The 16422-nt window shown below is 40.2% G+C and overlaps 1 protein-coding gene across 1 annotated transcript in view; it reads right to left on the bottom strand.

Moving 5' to 3' along the window:
* Positions 1-16422, bottom strand: part of LOC144634312 (hemicentin-1-like) — a 62726-nt gene that overhangs the window by 8357 nt on the left and 37947 nt on the right. Inside the window, exons 8-14 of the mRNA XM_078493228.1 lie at positions 15837-16124; positions 13638-13943; positions 12922-13188; positions 10851-11129; positions 7448-7720; positions 6266-6541; positions 4762-5034 (exon numbers count right to left, since the gene is read on the bottom strand). Of these exons, the coding sequence (XP_078349354.1) occupies positions 4762-5034; positions 6266-6541; positions 7448-7720; positions 10851-11129; positions 12922-13188; positions 13638-13943; positions 15837-16124 (1962 nt within the window). The remainder of the gene's footprint in view (positions 1-4761; positions 5035-6265; positions 6542-7447; positions 7721-10850; positions 11130-12921; positions 13189-13637; positions 13944-15836; positions 16125-16422) is intronic.

Raw genomic sequence — 16422 nt, 5'->3', positions numbered from 1 at the left:
AGCGTGTTTCATGTCTATGGCAGTAATTGTGTTAGACTTTGTTTTCTCTCTCAGTTTTCTGGTGAAATGGATAACGAGCGCGGTAACTCGTAGCGTCTTGTTCAGGGTACTGTATTTGGTGATATCGATGACGTTCAGTAAATTTGGGCTCTTTTGTGTGCTTGCGACATTAATGCTTATTGCTTGGGTCTCTGTATAATTTTCTGTGTTTTCTTGTAATTGGTTGTCGGTGACTGTTGGCCATTCCCGTGTTGGCTTCATAAGCCACGCCGGTCCTTGGTTCCAAATCTGCTGCTTAGATATAAAGGCATTAGCGTCTGGTAATGAGGTCTGCAGGGTTGCAAGAGGTCGGGCAGTACCTCCACGTACTCTGTGAGGTAATGTCTCTAATCCGTTGTACTCGATGTTGGATAAACTGTTGTCGTAGAGGCTTTGATGAAGTTATCCATGATAACACAATTTGTGAGTCACTCCACAATATAATTTCGGATGTATGGAACTTTGAAAGTGTAGTATTTGATAGGTATTTAGATAACTCTGCTCCAAGCACTGCTGCAAGTAGTTCTAATCGTGGCATTGTTTGTGGTTTTATGGGCGCTACTTTACTTTTGGACATTGTGAATGTACATTTTGTCTCACTTTTGGGTGTGGTTCCTCTCAGATAGGCCACTGCTCCGTATGCCAGCTGGCTGCTGTCACAGAACACGTGTAGTTGAACTTTCCCGCCATCATTATTGAAGTATTGTCTGGGTATTCCCAGTGGGGTCAGATTTTGTAGTTCATTCAGCCATTTCACCCAGTTCTCCTTAAAACTTCCAGCAAGTTCTTCGTCCCATTTTAGGTTTTGTTTCCATAGTTCCTGCATCATTATTTTCGCTTTTACTGTCACTGGTTCCACAAATCCCAAGGGGTCGTATAGTTTTGAGGATAAGCTTAATACTGATCTTTTGGAGACTTTTTCTATGCTGTTTGTTTGCTTGATCAGTTTCGCTAATGAAAGTGACAAAGTATCTGTCTTTGTGTTCCAATTGAGGCCAAGGACTTTGACCATTGGTTCTGCGTATACTCCATCGTCATGAGCTTGACGGTTTAAGGTAGGGGAGTTGCTGGTCCATTGCCGTAAATTCATACCCGCCCCTTGGAAGTAGTTTCTCGATGATGTGTAATACTGTAAGGCTTCAGGTTCAGTGTCTGTTCCCGTGACAACGTTGTCCATGTAAATCGATCGTTGTAAGTCTTCTGATATCCAGTCGTCTTGTTTGGCAAGGTGATGCTGTATTGTAGCATTTAGTAAGTATGGAGACGGAGCGGCTCCAAAAAGTACGCAGCAGAATCTGTAGACAACTAAATTGTCTGGATTATTCGCTGATTTGTCTTTATCTTTTAGCCAAAGAAATCTCGTAGCAACCCTGTCTTGAGTGTTGAGCTCTATTTGTAGGAACGCCTTTTCGATATCTGCCGTGAAGGCTATCTTGTGTGATCGGAAGGTGAGTAACATATTTTGTAGTCTTTGTTTGAGGTTAGGTCCTGTATGAAGGCAATCGTTGAGGCTTAATGCCTTCGAGGATATCTTTGCTGAAGCGTCGTAAACGATTCTCATAGCTGTTGTGTTGCTTTCTTTGAAGACTGGAAAATGGGGCATGTAGTGCATGACTCCTTGATGTATGTTCGGGTCGAGGACTTGTTCTATAAATCCTCTCTTGAGTTGATCGAGCAGTTGTTCGTTGTATTTGTGAATAAGCTCTGGGTGTTTTCCTTTTAGGATATGTTGCAGGTTGCTTAGTCTTTTTCTCGCCAGTGGGAAGTTTGTTGGTAGGTTTTGCTTGTTGTCCTTCCATGGGAGCATTACATTATACCTGCCGATAACTTTGTTGAATTCAATAGTATCTTGAAAATGTTTCTGGACTCCTGTTACCTCTGTGTCGTTGCACTCGTCTGGGATTTTGCTTATCTCCCAGAACTTAGTGAGAGTTTCGTTGAGGTCATCGTTTCTTGTGGGCTGTGCATCAATCATTTGACATAATGTGTTGAGTGTAGTTTCTGTACTGAATTCATTGTTGGGTACCGGTCCTGAGAGGAGCCATCCAAACTTGCTTTGTGTAGCCATCCATCTCTCATCTTGTGATTACTTTGTGTTTCCCAGAATGACCTGGGCGTAGTGGTCGTTTCCTATGAGTATATCTATTGTGCGATCACCTTTCGCGTTCAGTGGATCGGCGAAAGCGAGAGCTTTGAATTCAACAGGAATTTCCATATGTTGCGTGCTTGAGAGTGGTGGGCAGATGATGGGCGTGACTAAGACTGTTATTTTGACATCTTTATTTACTGCGTTTAAGGTAAGTGTCACGACTTCGTAGGACTTTAGAGTACCTTTGGTGGAACCAAATGTGGTTACGTCTAATATCTCGTTTTGAGCAGCTTTCAACTGTAGCTTATTCTTCAGGCATTGCGTAATGAATGTCTTTTGCGATCCGGTATCGATAAGGATGCGTGCTTGGCATCTCGTGGTTGGTCCGCTTGCTGTGACCAGTGCAGTTTGCATTAGTGTGTTTGTATGTATCGTTGTACTTGCTAAGGTTGTCATTGCAGAGGTGACGTTTTTGCTGTTTTGTGGGTCTTCTTGTTTTTCGTGTCTTTTGCTTGAATCTCGATTTGGCTCGCTTGGTTCACAGATCGACGTATGGTGTTTTAGTCCGCAATTTAGACATCTAAATCTTGATTGACATTGATATCTTGTGTGGCCTGATCGGAGGCAGTTAAGGCATTTATTTTTCTGTGTCAATATGGTTTTCCTTTCCTTTGTTGTCTTTACTTTCGAGCATTTGTCGTGACGGTGTTTACCGTCGCAATATATGCATGGTTTTAGCTGAAATTTTCTGTTCGTATTGGGGCTTTTCGGAGCCGGGTGTATTTGGCGTGGTTGAGTGTTTGTGACTTATGCGCCAACTGTGGGTACGAGAACGTCGTCAACGACTGAGCTTGTATCATTTTCCTGCGTAAGTTGACTCTTTTCCCTTGTGTCTACTTCATGGCAAAGCGCTGTTCGTAGATCATTTAGGGAACAATCTGCCCGAGGATTTGTTCTGAATATTGTACAACGTAATTGTTCCGGTAATTTCTTTAGTAGTATTGGGATTAACAGGCTTCCATATGAGTCTGTCTGGACTCCTAGCGTTTCTAAGGCACGAATGTTGCTCTCGCAGCTATCATAAAATTGTCGTAATTGCTGCACATCAGCTGAGGGCGCGCTGATTTTTGAAAGCGATTCCATGTGCGCGTTGATTAGAACTTGGTTCCTTCCAAAACGTTCTTTAAGTATTTCAATGGCTTTTTCATAGTTTTGTGATGTCATTGGAAGCCTTGAAATTGCGCGCGCTGCGTTGCAGGTTATCAGACCTTTCAAATTGTTCATTTTGTCAATATTGTTCAGTTCCTGATTATTGTGCACTGCGTTACTATAACTATCCCAAAACGTTAGCCATGCAAGTGGGTTTCCATCAAAGGGGTGGATTTGTAGTTTTGGAAGGTTGATGTGAGCAGTGTGAGCTCTAGGTGTTGTTTTGTTTTGGAACGTACTCACCGGATGGTACCCGTCTGTGACAAATTCTTTAATTTTTACTATCCAATAATGGATGTCGTCCTGGAACGTCAATGCTTGCTCGGTTTCTTCGCTTATCTCTTCGTCTGTTTGCAATGCGTTCAAGATCGCGGTATCCATAGCCTTGATTTCGTCCAATCTCCTTGAGAGACGTTCTCCAATTGCTTTCAGTTCTGTGATGTTTATGCCGCCTTCAGTATCGGTCAAAAGACGTTCCGCGCGTTTGATGTCTTGGTTACAATGACCTTTGTATGCCCCTCTGACTGCCCTGTTGTGTTTTAGTTCTTTCTTTGACATTTTAATGCGGGTCTCGGCACCAGTTTTAGAGAAATCGATCAGACTGAACTGTTTACGTTTTATGGTGTTTATTCATTCAGTCCAGACTTACAGCAAGTGATTAGTGACGTAGAGAAATGGTTAATTATACGTACATAATTAACAGTTAATGTACTGATTTCATTACAGGGGGGGGGGGGGGTACTCAAAAAAGTTTTATACGGGGAGGCTCCGCCCCGAGCTCTCACCCCTTACACTTTAATATTCCATTTTGACAGAAATTGAATCCCTTTCGTATACCTTTTACTTAAAAAAGACTTTCCTTTTTAAGAAAACATTTTGCGTTTAAGCGTTTTAACTTTTCAATCACACTGTTTCTAGTTTGATTTGTATGTAGGTTTATTCTAATTTTTATATTTTTATATTATTTTTACATATAGTAAACAGCGCTTTAGAATATTTATAGTTGTAGCGCTATATAAATGTATAAATGTATAAATTATTATTAAATTATTAAAAGGTACCCCTTTCATATACCTGAAAGACATGGCATAAACGTATAACAAGACGTTTTCTTCTCATTTTCAAGTAGCGTTTTTTAAATTAAAATAATACAGCCATAAATTGCATCTGTTCGAAATATTTTAGTTAAAGGTCCTTTTTAAAACCTAAATGACAGATTTCCATACCTTTCGTATACCTAAACTTGTGAAATCCCTACCCTTTTATATACCTGAAGCCTGAAAAAGGTACCCCTTGCGGGCGGAGCCTCCCCGTATAGGCCATTATAGGGAGTATCCCCCCCCCCTCCCGGCATTGGGAAGTTTAAGAAATTGAGGGTTCAAGAATTCGGGATTCTACTATATCAAATCGAAGGATTTCCTTACCAAAGGCAGTAACATTAACGTAGGCTTCAGCACTGCTAAACCAGTTTTCACCCTTGCACCAGTATTGGCCTGCGTCTTCCTTCTCAAAATGTGCGAAAAACAATATTCTACCGTCTTGTTTCACTCGTGGTTTGTCAAGAGGAGCACTTCCATCTCCTTTCTTCCACGTCACTGTAATTGGCTCATGTCCTTCAAAGTCACATTTAATCTTCTGAGGTTTATGGAGGTTGGCATTTATTTGGTTGTTATGAAAGCCTGCCAGCTTTACTTTAGCTGGGAAAATGGAAAATTACACAAAGCACATGCAGTAAGTCTTCGTGTTCGTCTTGTAGCTAAACACAAAAACTTGAAGGATTATAAAGAGTATCATTGTTGATGTAACTGTTTTCATCTCTTATGAACAAGTTAACCAGAAACAGGTAGATATTGCTCAAAGTATTTCCCGTCACAACTAGCCACTTGGCATTAAGCCCCAGGGGGGTATTCTGGCTTGTAAATGACAGGGATGATCGAATGAAGGCAAAGCTCAGGACCCAAAAAATCCTTAAGTCTTCCGACGTTACCCCCAAAAATCCCTGGACCAAAAACAACCCCCCAAAAAATCCCTTGTCAAATTACCCCTAAATTGCCAGGAAGGGCAATAATATAACACAAAGAAAACCATAAAAAATTGAACTCTCGTGTTTGTTTGTTTATTCGTCATACCATAAAAGCCGCACCAAGGCACTTAAGTTCGTTTTTAATACCCAAAAATCCCCTATTTAAATCAAGTCACCCAAAAAATACTTGCCAAATTTTCCAACCCAAAAAAATCCCGGAATCGAAAATTTCAAACCCCCAAAAATCCTGAGAAATAGGAGGTGGGCACAACATTTTGGGCTGGGAAATAAATGGGATTTATACCCTCCCCCCTTTTCAGGACCCTCAAATAAAGTAGTCCCTATCCCAGGGGGGGTACTCCGGGATCCAAGTGACGGGGATGTGCGAAGGATTTTTTTGGGGTCGAAATTTTCGATTCCGGGATTTTTTTGGGTAGGAGAATTTGGCAGTTATTTTTTTGGGTGGCTTGATTTAAATAGGGGATTTTTTTGGGTATTAAATTCAAACTAAAGTGCCTTGGCGCGGCCTTGGCAATTTAGGGGTAATTTGACTAGGGATTTTTTTGGGCGTTTTTTTTTTTTGGTCCAGGGATTTTTTTGCGTAATGTCGGGAGACTTAGGGATTTTTTTGGGTCCTGAGTTTTGCCTCCATTCGATAAACCCCGTCACTTTGATCCCGGAGTACCCCCCTGGGGTCCCTATATTAGCTGTCACATTGCGTACGAGCATAAGAGGATATTGAGGATTGGACTCAATTTGTAATATTTTCATAGGTTCTGTGTTGTGGCGAAGGGCGCGGGTTAAGGGTATTGGTACTGTTCAAAAACAGCATTCTGTACAGGAGTCAAGCGGTCTTGTCGCTGCTTTTAAGCCGACATGGAAGGTAGTGGCTTATCTCAACTTACTCTGTACTACAAGACTGAACTTGCTATGTTTCATTTCGGCATGGTTTGCAGCAATACAGTAATACCAGCCCTGATCTTCCAGGCGCACATTTTTAATTTGTAGTGTTCCATTGGGGTGCTGAATGAACCTGTCCTTATCAAGTTTGTCTCCGTTCTTTTGTTCCTTACTCCAACGGATTTTGGGTTTGGGATTCCCTGTCGCATTACAGTGGATCCATAGATGGTCGTTGACACGCGCAGTTGTGTTCTTTGGCCGCAAGTCAAATGCGGGATATACTGCAAATGGATGAAAAAATTACTGAAATTGTCATCAACAATGTGACAATGTAAGGTAAGACAATGTAAAGTTGAATGCTACCATCAGAGTACAGCTGTACAGTGATAAAATCCTACAAGGGCATTTTTAGAATGAACTATTCTTGGGTCTAAGACACAAGAATAACTGAAGAAAATAGATATTCATCTCAATCTCAATGTAGTTACTTTAATTTGTTTTACTTCCCTAAACCTTAGAGCCAAGTTACAATAAAAATATAGTTTATAAGAATATCGAGGCTGACATTTGCGAATTTTTAAGAATATTTTAAGAATAAACCCGAGGCTGAGCTTTTAAAAGGATTTAATTTTGAGTGAAAATTTTTAAATACAATTCAGTTTATTATGTTTTTAGTTGAAACAAAATCAGGTATTTTCATTTCCGTCACTATGTGTCTGTGAGGAATGCTTTTTAAAAGCCAAAACAGCAAAGTGTCGTCGTCTGACGCGAAACTTTGACCTTGCTAGCTGCAACGATAAGCGATGGAACACGTACACAATGAAACACGACAGAGATCTGGACACCAAACACGATACGGCAATTCATTCAATTGATACGGCAATTCATGCTAAAACGGAAATGTCAAACGGTATTATCTAAGAATGTTCATAAGAATATTATCAGCCTAAAATCGGCTGAAAAATAAGAATATTCAACCTGGGTCTGAAAACAAAAATAAATAGAGTGTATCTTGAGCCTCCAAAAGAAACAAAATTGTTTTCAGAAATCAGGGCTAAAATTGTAGTGTTCGACTTAGTGCAGGAAACACAAGGGAAACGACTTTGATTCAAGTTATCGGGAGGTTTAAGAAATTGAGGGTTCAAGAATTCGGGATTCTACTATATCAAATCGAAGGATTTCCTTACCAAAGACAGTAATGTTAACGTAGCTTTCAGCACTGCTAAACCCGTTTTCGCCCCTGCACCAGTATTGGCCTGCGTCTTCCTTCTCAAAATGTGCGAAAAACAATACGCTACCGTCTTGTTTCACTCGGGGTTTGTCAAGAGGGGCGCTCCCGTCTCCTTTCTTCCAAGTCACTGTAATTGGCTCATGTCCTTCAAAGTCACATCTGATCTTCTGAGGTTTATGAGGGTTGGCATTTATTTGGTTGTTATGAATGCCTGCAAGCTTCACTTTAGCTGAAAAAATGGAAAATTACACAAAGCATATGCAATTAGTCTTCGTGTTCGTCTTGTAGCTAAACACAAACACTTGAAGGATTATAAAGAGTATCATTGTTGATGTCACTGTTTTCATCTCGTGTGAACAAGTTAACCAGAAACAGGTAGATATTGCTCAAAGTATTCCCCCTCACAGGGGTACCCCCCAGGGGGGTACTCTGGCTTGTAAATGACGGGATGATCGAATGAAGGCAAAGCTCAGGACCCAAAAAAATCTTTAAGTCTTCCGACGTTACCCCCAAAAATCCCTGGAAAAAAAATAACCCCCCCAAAAATCCCTTGTCAAATTACCCCTAAATTGCCAGGAAGGGCAATAATATAACACAAAGAAAACTATAATAAATTGAACGCTCGTGTTTGTTTGTTTAATGATTCGTCATACCATAAATATGCCAAAGCCGCGCCAAGGCACTTTAGTTCGTTTTTAATACCCCAAAAAATCCCCTATTTAAATCAAGTCACCCAAAAAATACTTGCCAAATTTTCCAACCCAAAAAAATCCCGGAATCGAAAATTTCAAACCCCAAAAAATCCTTCGATCATCCCCGTCATTTACAAGCTGGAGTACCCCCTGGGCATTAAGCTTACATCATGTATGTACATGTGTTTATAAATGTGTATATATACATGTGTTTATAATGTAAGTTTGTTAGAGTAAATTTAATCTTAATTTATATTATGCCAATGATATCAAAGAATGCTTGCAAACACAGAGATCACCCATCACAAAACAAAATCATATACATACTAGTTACGCAACGCTTTCGAGTGGTATACTATGGAATATCCCACGAGTCACTTGTATTTTTCTCGGTATACACACGAGCCTTTAGGCGAGTGTGTATACCAAAAAAATACAAGTGACAAGTGGGATATTCCATAGTATACCACGAGAAAGTGTTGTGTAACTATTTTATACCATGCCATAGAAAATACGCTTACTAAATTTCGTCGAGAATACAATCGCAGCGCACGATGGGAAGGTTGGGTTGAATACCGTCGAATATACAACGGCTTTCCTGTATTCTGATTGGCTGTATTTTCTATGGCATGGTATAAATAGGCGTACGAGGCGGGTGGGGCGAGAGGGGCTGCAGCCCCCCAGTGCCAACATTTTTCGGGCAAAATGCTTGGAATTCGGGCAATAAGCCTAGAGAAAAAAAGAAAATAAGCCGAAAAGTTTAGTCAACATTACGTTCAAAACAAATTACATCAACAGGAAAAGTATTGAAATATACCGAACTTTATGGTTCAATAGTCCAAATTTCTCATTCATCTGCTTTCGTTTCCCGTCGCAAATTGCTATAATCATGTTCAATTTTTCTCGCAAATTCTGCGTGACGCCACAGTTTGATTCAGTTGCAATCAGCGTTTCCATAGCTTGAGCGTTTACGCACGGTGGATTTAGTGGAAGACCTTGAAACAAAGCTGTTTTAAATGTAATGAAGCTAATGCTTTCGACTCAGATGTTTAGTTCTCAGGGCTAGCTTAAAACTTTCAACGAAATGTTTTAAAACCCATTCATCCCTGAATGTTTTACACGCTTTACTATTTTTTTCAAATGGGGGGAAAACAATGTAAATTGGCTCCCCAAAATTAATTTAATTTTTGCTGAACTAAAATGAATAAGTAAAAAATTTCCGAGAAAGAATTCAGTGTATTGACACCTTCGGTCGACGCCACGAAATTAGGGACGGACCATTAGAAATAACCGGAGGGGGGGTAAAAAATTTTCGGTGCAGGAATTTTTTTTGAAGGCCTAACTGTCTGCAGGAATTTTTTTTGAAGGCCTACTTGTCTGCAGGAATTTTTTTTCTGGGGCACAAGCTTTGCACGAATTTTTTTTTTCGCCCAAAGATACAGGTCTTTTTTTGTAACGCATCTATGATTTGCGCAACAATTATCATTATTAAATAGCATTATTGTTTCATTTTTCAGATTCGTTCTCTGAATTAAGCGACATTTAGGGACCGTTCATTTTTTATGGGGTAGGGGGGCTGAAGGGATTTGATAGATAGTGCCTGTTAAATATAATCCCCCCCCCCCCCCCTTATTAGAAATTTTTACCCTGGTCCCTCATCAAAAAAGATGAAAAGGATGACAGCTACACTTTAGAATGTCAGACAAAATTGCATTGTAAAGTGATAATACAGTTGAATCCCGATAACTCGAACCCTCAGCAACTCGAACCTTTTTCGATTCCCCTTCAGGCCATTTTCTTACTAATTTTACCCTCGATAACTCGAACTCCCGATATCTCGGAACCTTTTTCGATTTCCCTTGAAGGTTCGAGTCATCGGGATTCGACTGTAATACTGTTTGTGCTTTTGATTAACTGTTTACTGCTGGGACGCGATTGTTAGGGTGGGTCAGGTGTGTTTGCAACCAAATAGTTGATAGGATTGAGCTGATGCTGTTCTCTCGGTACATGATAAATTAGAGGGGTCCGGGGGCATGCTCCCCCGGGAAAATTTTAATTTTCAGAACCTCAGAAACGCTATTTTAGCTATTCTGATGGACGTTTATAGATGCCATCATACAACACTTACAGGTAATTCCGTTGCACGAATTTTTTTTTTCAGTCACAACCGCTTGCAGGATTTTTTTTTTCGACAAGTTTCCCTTGCAGGAATTTTTTTTTGGTAAAAGTCACCCCCCCTCCGGTTATTTCTGATGGTCCGTCCCTTAATTAAAGAACTTAAAGCAAGCAGGCGAAGTTTGTACACAACTATTTCGATGCACGTTTTATTTTCTATTTTATATGCCTCTTTTTTCGGCTTTCAACCCATGCCATTTTTTTCGGGCAAAAAGGTCTCCGCCCCCCAGGACCGAAGGTGCCCATACGCCTATGATCATATCCACCCAAGTCCTACATCAGGGTTATAGGTGACACAGTCCAGAAAAGCTCCAGTGCCTATTACAAGCACTTTTTAACACTCAACAATGTTGTAAAATGAGCTGGGACTCGATCGCAGGTTAGGGCTTCTTTCACAAATGTCTCTTCTCTGGAGCAACAATGATTGTTTTTTTTTAAAATGCTGTGGAAGTTGAGCCCATGGATACTAATTATTGGAATTGTTGTGCTTACCCATTACAGTGAGTTTAGCCTCAGCACTGTCAGACCAGCCTCCATCGTGATCTGCGGAACATCTGTAGAATCCAGAATCTTTAGGTCTTAGCTTAGTAATGACAAGACTGCCATTTGATAAAACAAAAATACGTGCATCTCCTTTGATAGCATTCCACCAGTAGTCTTTGCTCCATGATATTTTTGATGGTGGCCTTGAAGTTGCTTTGCAGTTCAGCATAGCGCTCTCATCTACCTTTAGTTCTTGGTCTTGGGGTTTCACAATAATCTCTGGTTGCTCTAAAAACAACATTTATAATACATATATCTCTTGGTGAAATGAACCAGTCAGATAACACGGAAAGCTACATTGACTTACAAAAATAAATGTCGAAAATGTCTAACTGTTTACTACAGGAAAGTGGGAGGCGCGGTGGCCTAATGGTTAGCGCGCTCGGCTCCGGGTTCGAGACTTTGCCGGCGCGCTGCGTTGTGTTCTTGGGCAAGACACTTTACTCTCTCAGTGCCCCTCTCCACCCAGGTGTATAAATGGGTACCGGCGAATTTACTGTTGGGGGGGGGGGGGTAACCCTGCGATGGACTAGCATCTGGCATCCAGGGGGGAGTAGCCATACTCCCCCCTGTAGGAAAATGAGTGGTTTTACTACTAATATCAGCCATTAAACAGGCAAAGCAAAGCATACAAAGCATTTATAACCTTGGCATTTGAATTTCTTAAACGAGAAGTTCCGTCATAAAAGGAGTGAAAAGGAGTGGCATCTTTCGCATCTTTGACGCAAAATAAAATTCATGATTGTACTCTGTAGTAAAGGTACGTCTTTGGAGTCATCCAGCAAACTTAACGTGCTTCATTCATTAAACCAAAATATGCCAGACGAGCGCCCAGCAAACTGAATTGATAATAAAGATACAGTTCGCTGGTGTTTTTATTGCTAACAGTCATAAAAAAGCGCAGGTTGTGACAAACCCGTAATTCTTTAGTAAAACCACAATTAACGATAACGTCTCTTCCTTTTAAGTCAAATTCAGTATTGGTTACAATTATCACAATATTTTTAGACAAAATATCGGGATTATTTCGAGGAAATTTGGATATTTGTTAAAATTCAGGCGACATTTATCTTGACATTTTTACTAAGCCTAGAAAGAATGCTGTGCCCTGATTTACGGGAGATGAGTGTTGAATGTCGAATGTTACGATGAATGTCCACTGTTCCAAGGCTTGACTACGGAAGTAGAGCAGTTTTCAAATGAGTGTCGTAAAACCAAAACCAAACTCTGGCCAATCACAAAGAACACAGACAATCCAGTAAACCAATCAAAACGCGAGGCAATGTAGCCGGCACGAAGCGCGGAAAAACGTGCGCGAGCGAGACATGATTGGTTTTGGTTTTATTTCTGATTGGCTGAGAAAGTGGCGTGATGGTTTTAAACCAATCACAAAGCGTAGTAATGCAAAACCAATGCAAACGCGAATTACTGTCGACACTCAAGTGAAAACCGCTCTATACTGTAAAGTTAGGTTTGGGAGTAAGACCTAAAGTAAGGCCTGGTTGAGAGGTTTGGGAGTAATGTTTAAGGATTAATGGAGTGTAATGTTAAGGTTGACATATTTATATCTATTGGGCGACGATGCAAGTGTTGTTTTGTATTTTTTTTTATCGTGTAGCGACTTGGCCTTCGGAGGTGACCATCAACGGTCTTTTAGTTTGGACATGAGTTTCGGGGTTTTAGAGCCCATTGATGTTTGGGGTTGATGGTTTGGTTTAACAATGTTGACGTTTGAGGCAATGTAGGCGCTTTGTTGTGTGTTTTGTTACTTGGCCTCCATAGGAGACCATCAATGGTCTCTTTGTGTGGATTTGAGTATTGGGGGACAAAGAGCCCATTGATGGTTCCTTGATCAGTGAAGCAAAGATGATTCTAGGTGGGAGCCGAATTTTATCCATAATCGTAATCCAAACTTAATGCGATGCGATAATTGTTGCAGTGTAGAATAGAATGCTATTGTTATTATTATTGGATTCAACATTAGAAAATGTAGGCATAGGTTCATATGTAACAAGCTCACCAGAAACAATAATTTCAACATTGATGGTTTTTGTTCCAAGCATGTTCTTTGCTATACAAGTATAATTTCCCGAGTCAGACAGCTTTGTTCTGGTTTTCTTCAGAGTACAGCAACCTTCTACAGCAAACGTCTTGGGCAGCGGTTGGTTGTCTACTTTTTGCCAAGTGATCGTTGGTTCTGGATGTCCACGAGGTTTACAATACACTTCAGTTTCGTGATTGTGGAGAACGTACATTTTGTTCCTATAAAGGACAAGATCATCCAAATCTGTGGATAGAAAGAATCACAATTAACAGTAGTAACAGTGTCCTATATGCAGATACCTTTCAGAAAAAAGAAGCTAAGTTAATCAATGCGCAGTTGTTGTTGGCCTTCTACCAGGCTTGGTTTCAGTCCAAAAATTTTCGAAAAAGTGTCAACGAGACCCCCTGGGAAATTCTAACTATGGAGTAGCCAAGAGTAGAAAAGGGGAATTTCACTCACATTTCTAAGCCGGTTTTTGTACGTATTAAGAGTTCAATTAACCCATTCACTTCGCTTTGGGAATCGTTAAAACAAATCTTGAGTTTAAATAATTAATTTTTGGTAACAGTGATGACGTTAGAAGTGGAACAAAGGCCAATGCTTGTCACGGTTGGTTTTGGCCAGCACAGGCGCCAACAGGCTTATAATTCATAAAACAAATGCTTGAAATGTTTTGACAGTAAGGCACTTACAAGCAATTTTCACTATGGTCTCTGCAGCTATTCTTGCGACCAAGTTTGACGCTATACACTTGTACTTTAATGTATCCTGTTTGTTTACATTCCTTATCACCAGTGACCCATTCTCGTGTATGGTGTATTTGGAATTGTCTCGCAATTGACTCCAGTGTACTCGGCCATAATACGAAGCATATGTAGTATACCAGTTTATGTCTGGAACAGGACTGCCAATTGCTTTACAGGGAATCAGCGTTTGACTTCCCTCTAAAACCACCACTTCTGCTGGAGGGGGCACTAGAAATTGAGGTTGTTTCCTGACTGTTGAAGGACAAGATGATAATCATATCAATTATAGTGTCAAAGACTGAGTGTTCTATAGACTTGCTCCAAGTCGCTCGTTTCGAATCGATAGAGTTACTTGAGTAAGCTCGCTTTAAAATCGCGCGCGAGACCCCGCGGAATTCATTTGTCCGTTCACGTGTGACGAGGAATGGCTCGGAACGAGCGACTTGTGTCACTTGCAGGAAATCGATTCTGGCTGACGTTTTTTGCCGCGAAAAATTGCATCAATTCGTGTGCATTGAGATGCATTGAGTTGGTTTCTTTTATCATGTTGACGTCAGTTTAATTCGTGCGCCGTGTGCAGTTGACGCGCGCCATGGCGTGTGTTAAAATTGCAATTTTCTTCCCTTTTTTGTGGGAAATCATTCTCGTGGCTTTTGATGGTTCTCTCATTTCTGTAAGATTGAAAAGGGACTGGCACAAAAGAAGATATTTGTGTTGTTTGTTCTAACACTAGTTTAATTAACTGCCGATGTGAGAAGAAAACAAGTCTGCTAAAGAGGTAAATATGCAATTATCGTGTCTCGTGAGCAGAGCGCGCTAAGTTGGCGAGCAGAGCGCGCTCAGACATAATCTCGATGGCGTCACCGGTGGATTTCGCCTCATTTCGCGCTGCAGGTGAGACAAGTCGCTCGTTCCGCCACGACCCACCGCCATTTTGTTTTTCGTGCCCGCGCCCTCCGTTTCCGTATCGAAAGGTCTCCTGCGGATCAAACGAGCGACTTGGAGCAAGTCTAAGTGTTCTTCAGAAAATGGCATATAAAACTGTTTTGGAACAAGTTATACAAACAAATACGTTAAATGATAAATAAATGATGATGCTGGTGATTATGATTACGATGATCTAGACTGCAGCTCTCTATATTTGCAGGAACTTACGCTCACTTTGCTCGCTGTTTTCTTTTCTCGTGCATTCTTTTGTGTTAAAAAAATAGAGAGGCTGTAAACAGTCTAATGATGATCGTGACGACAAACGTACCTTTGTACATATCACAATATTCACATTTTTAAAAAAATATTAAAATTCCGACTTGGCTTCAAGGCTTAGCGGGATAAAACAAAAGAAATTGTTTATTCAATCAACCCTCCACCTTGATGAGATTTTTTTGTGGGTTTATTCTTCCAAGCCTTGGAGCCAAGTAAGAATTTTATTTATTCAAATTTTTATCGACCTTTTTTACATACATTAATACATCATCATCATCGTCATTATCATCTTAATCATCATTAATCTGCCACTTCAAAACAATTATTAATACATGTTTAAAAAACATCTCTGGTTGCCGCTGTCAGCTGTCATTATCTCACCTCACCCACCAAACCCATGGCAACCAGAGAGAGATATCAGATAAGGGACGGACCATTATTTTCTTGGAGGGGGGGGGGGGATGAAAAATTTTCCTCTGCAAACTTTTTTTTTTAGTTTATGCACCTCTGCAAACATTTTTTTTCGAAATTCTTACTATTTTTTGTTATACATATCGTGTTTGCAAACAATTTATTTTGTCTTTCCAGGCCCTGCAAACAATTTTTTTCAATATTTTTCATCCCCCCCCCCTCCAAAAAAATAATGGTCCGTCCCTAAGACTGCAACACCTGGAACTCTGAGCCATTCCCTTATCCAACAACATATGTTGTAGTCAAGGTCAATGGCTTGATGCCCATGTCCAAGGATGTGATCTGCACCTGAAGTGAGGCAATGTCTTTATGCACAGCTAGCAATTGGTCTTATTAATATTTAAAACCCTGGTTGGTGGTCCAAATGGGAGTTGAACCCACAACCTTCTGCAGTGAAGGTGAGCACCAACCCAACTGAGCTAACCAAATATGATGAAAATGTTAACAAAGATGATCAAAAAAAATTCTTACCGACTACAGTAACAGATAATGGAGTTGATGAACTTTTAGTTGTTGATCCATCCTTTGTTGTTGCTTTGCATTCATATTTACCACTGTCTCCTTCAGTCGCATTATTAATCGACAATTTGTTTTGACTCACGGTAACTCGCCCATCATGCACCACAGGGACACTATTCTTTGTCCATGTATATGTTCCAAGTGGATAAATATAACATTTACACAATAACTGTAAATCAGTTCCTGTGCGAAAAGTATTCCTTGGTGGTTGGATGCTTAACTGTACTGAATTACAAATCCCTAAAAATGTACAAAATATTAAACACAACAGTCAGTGACTTGATAACAGAAAATAATCCTGCTTTGAAGTTTTTTTTTTTTTTTAAGAAAAAAGACTAAAAAGAGCAAGTACTAATATTCACCATTGTGAAACTGCTCGTGTTTTTACAAGTTCAAGCTATTTTTGTAAATAAAAAAGATAACGTCATTAATGTCACACAATGTTTTTGTCGCAAATTACACGCTTTGCTGCTTTCCACAAACGAGAGGACTAGTCACAGTGACTTGTGGAAGCACACACACACAGACAGATGAAGGT

The sequence above is a fragment of the Oculina patagonica genome, chromosome 13 (genome assembly GCF_052425735.1).
Source record: "Oculina patagonica isolate OP01 chromosome 13, crgOcupat, whole genome shotgun sequence".
NCBI lineage: Eukaryota > Metazoa > Cnidaria > Anthozoa > Scleractinia > Oculinidae > Oculina > Oculina patagonica.
This window is presented reverse-complemented; position numbering and strand designations above follow the sequence as displayed.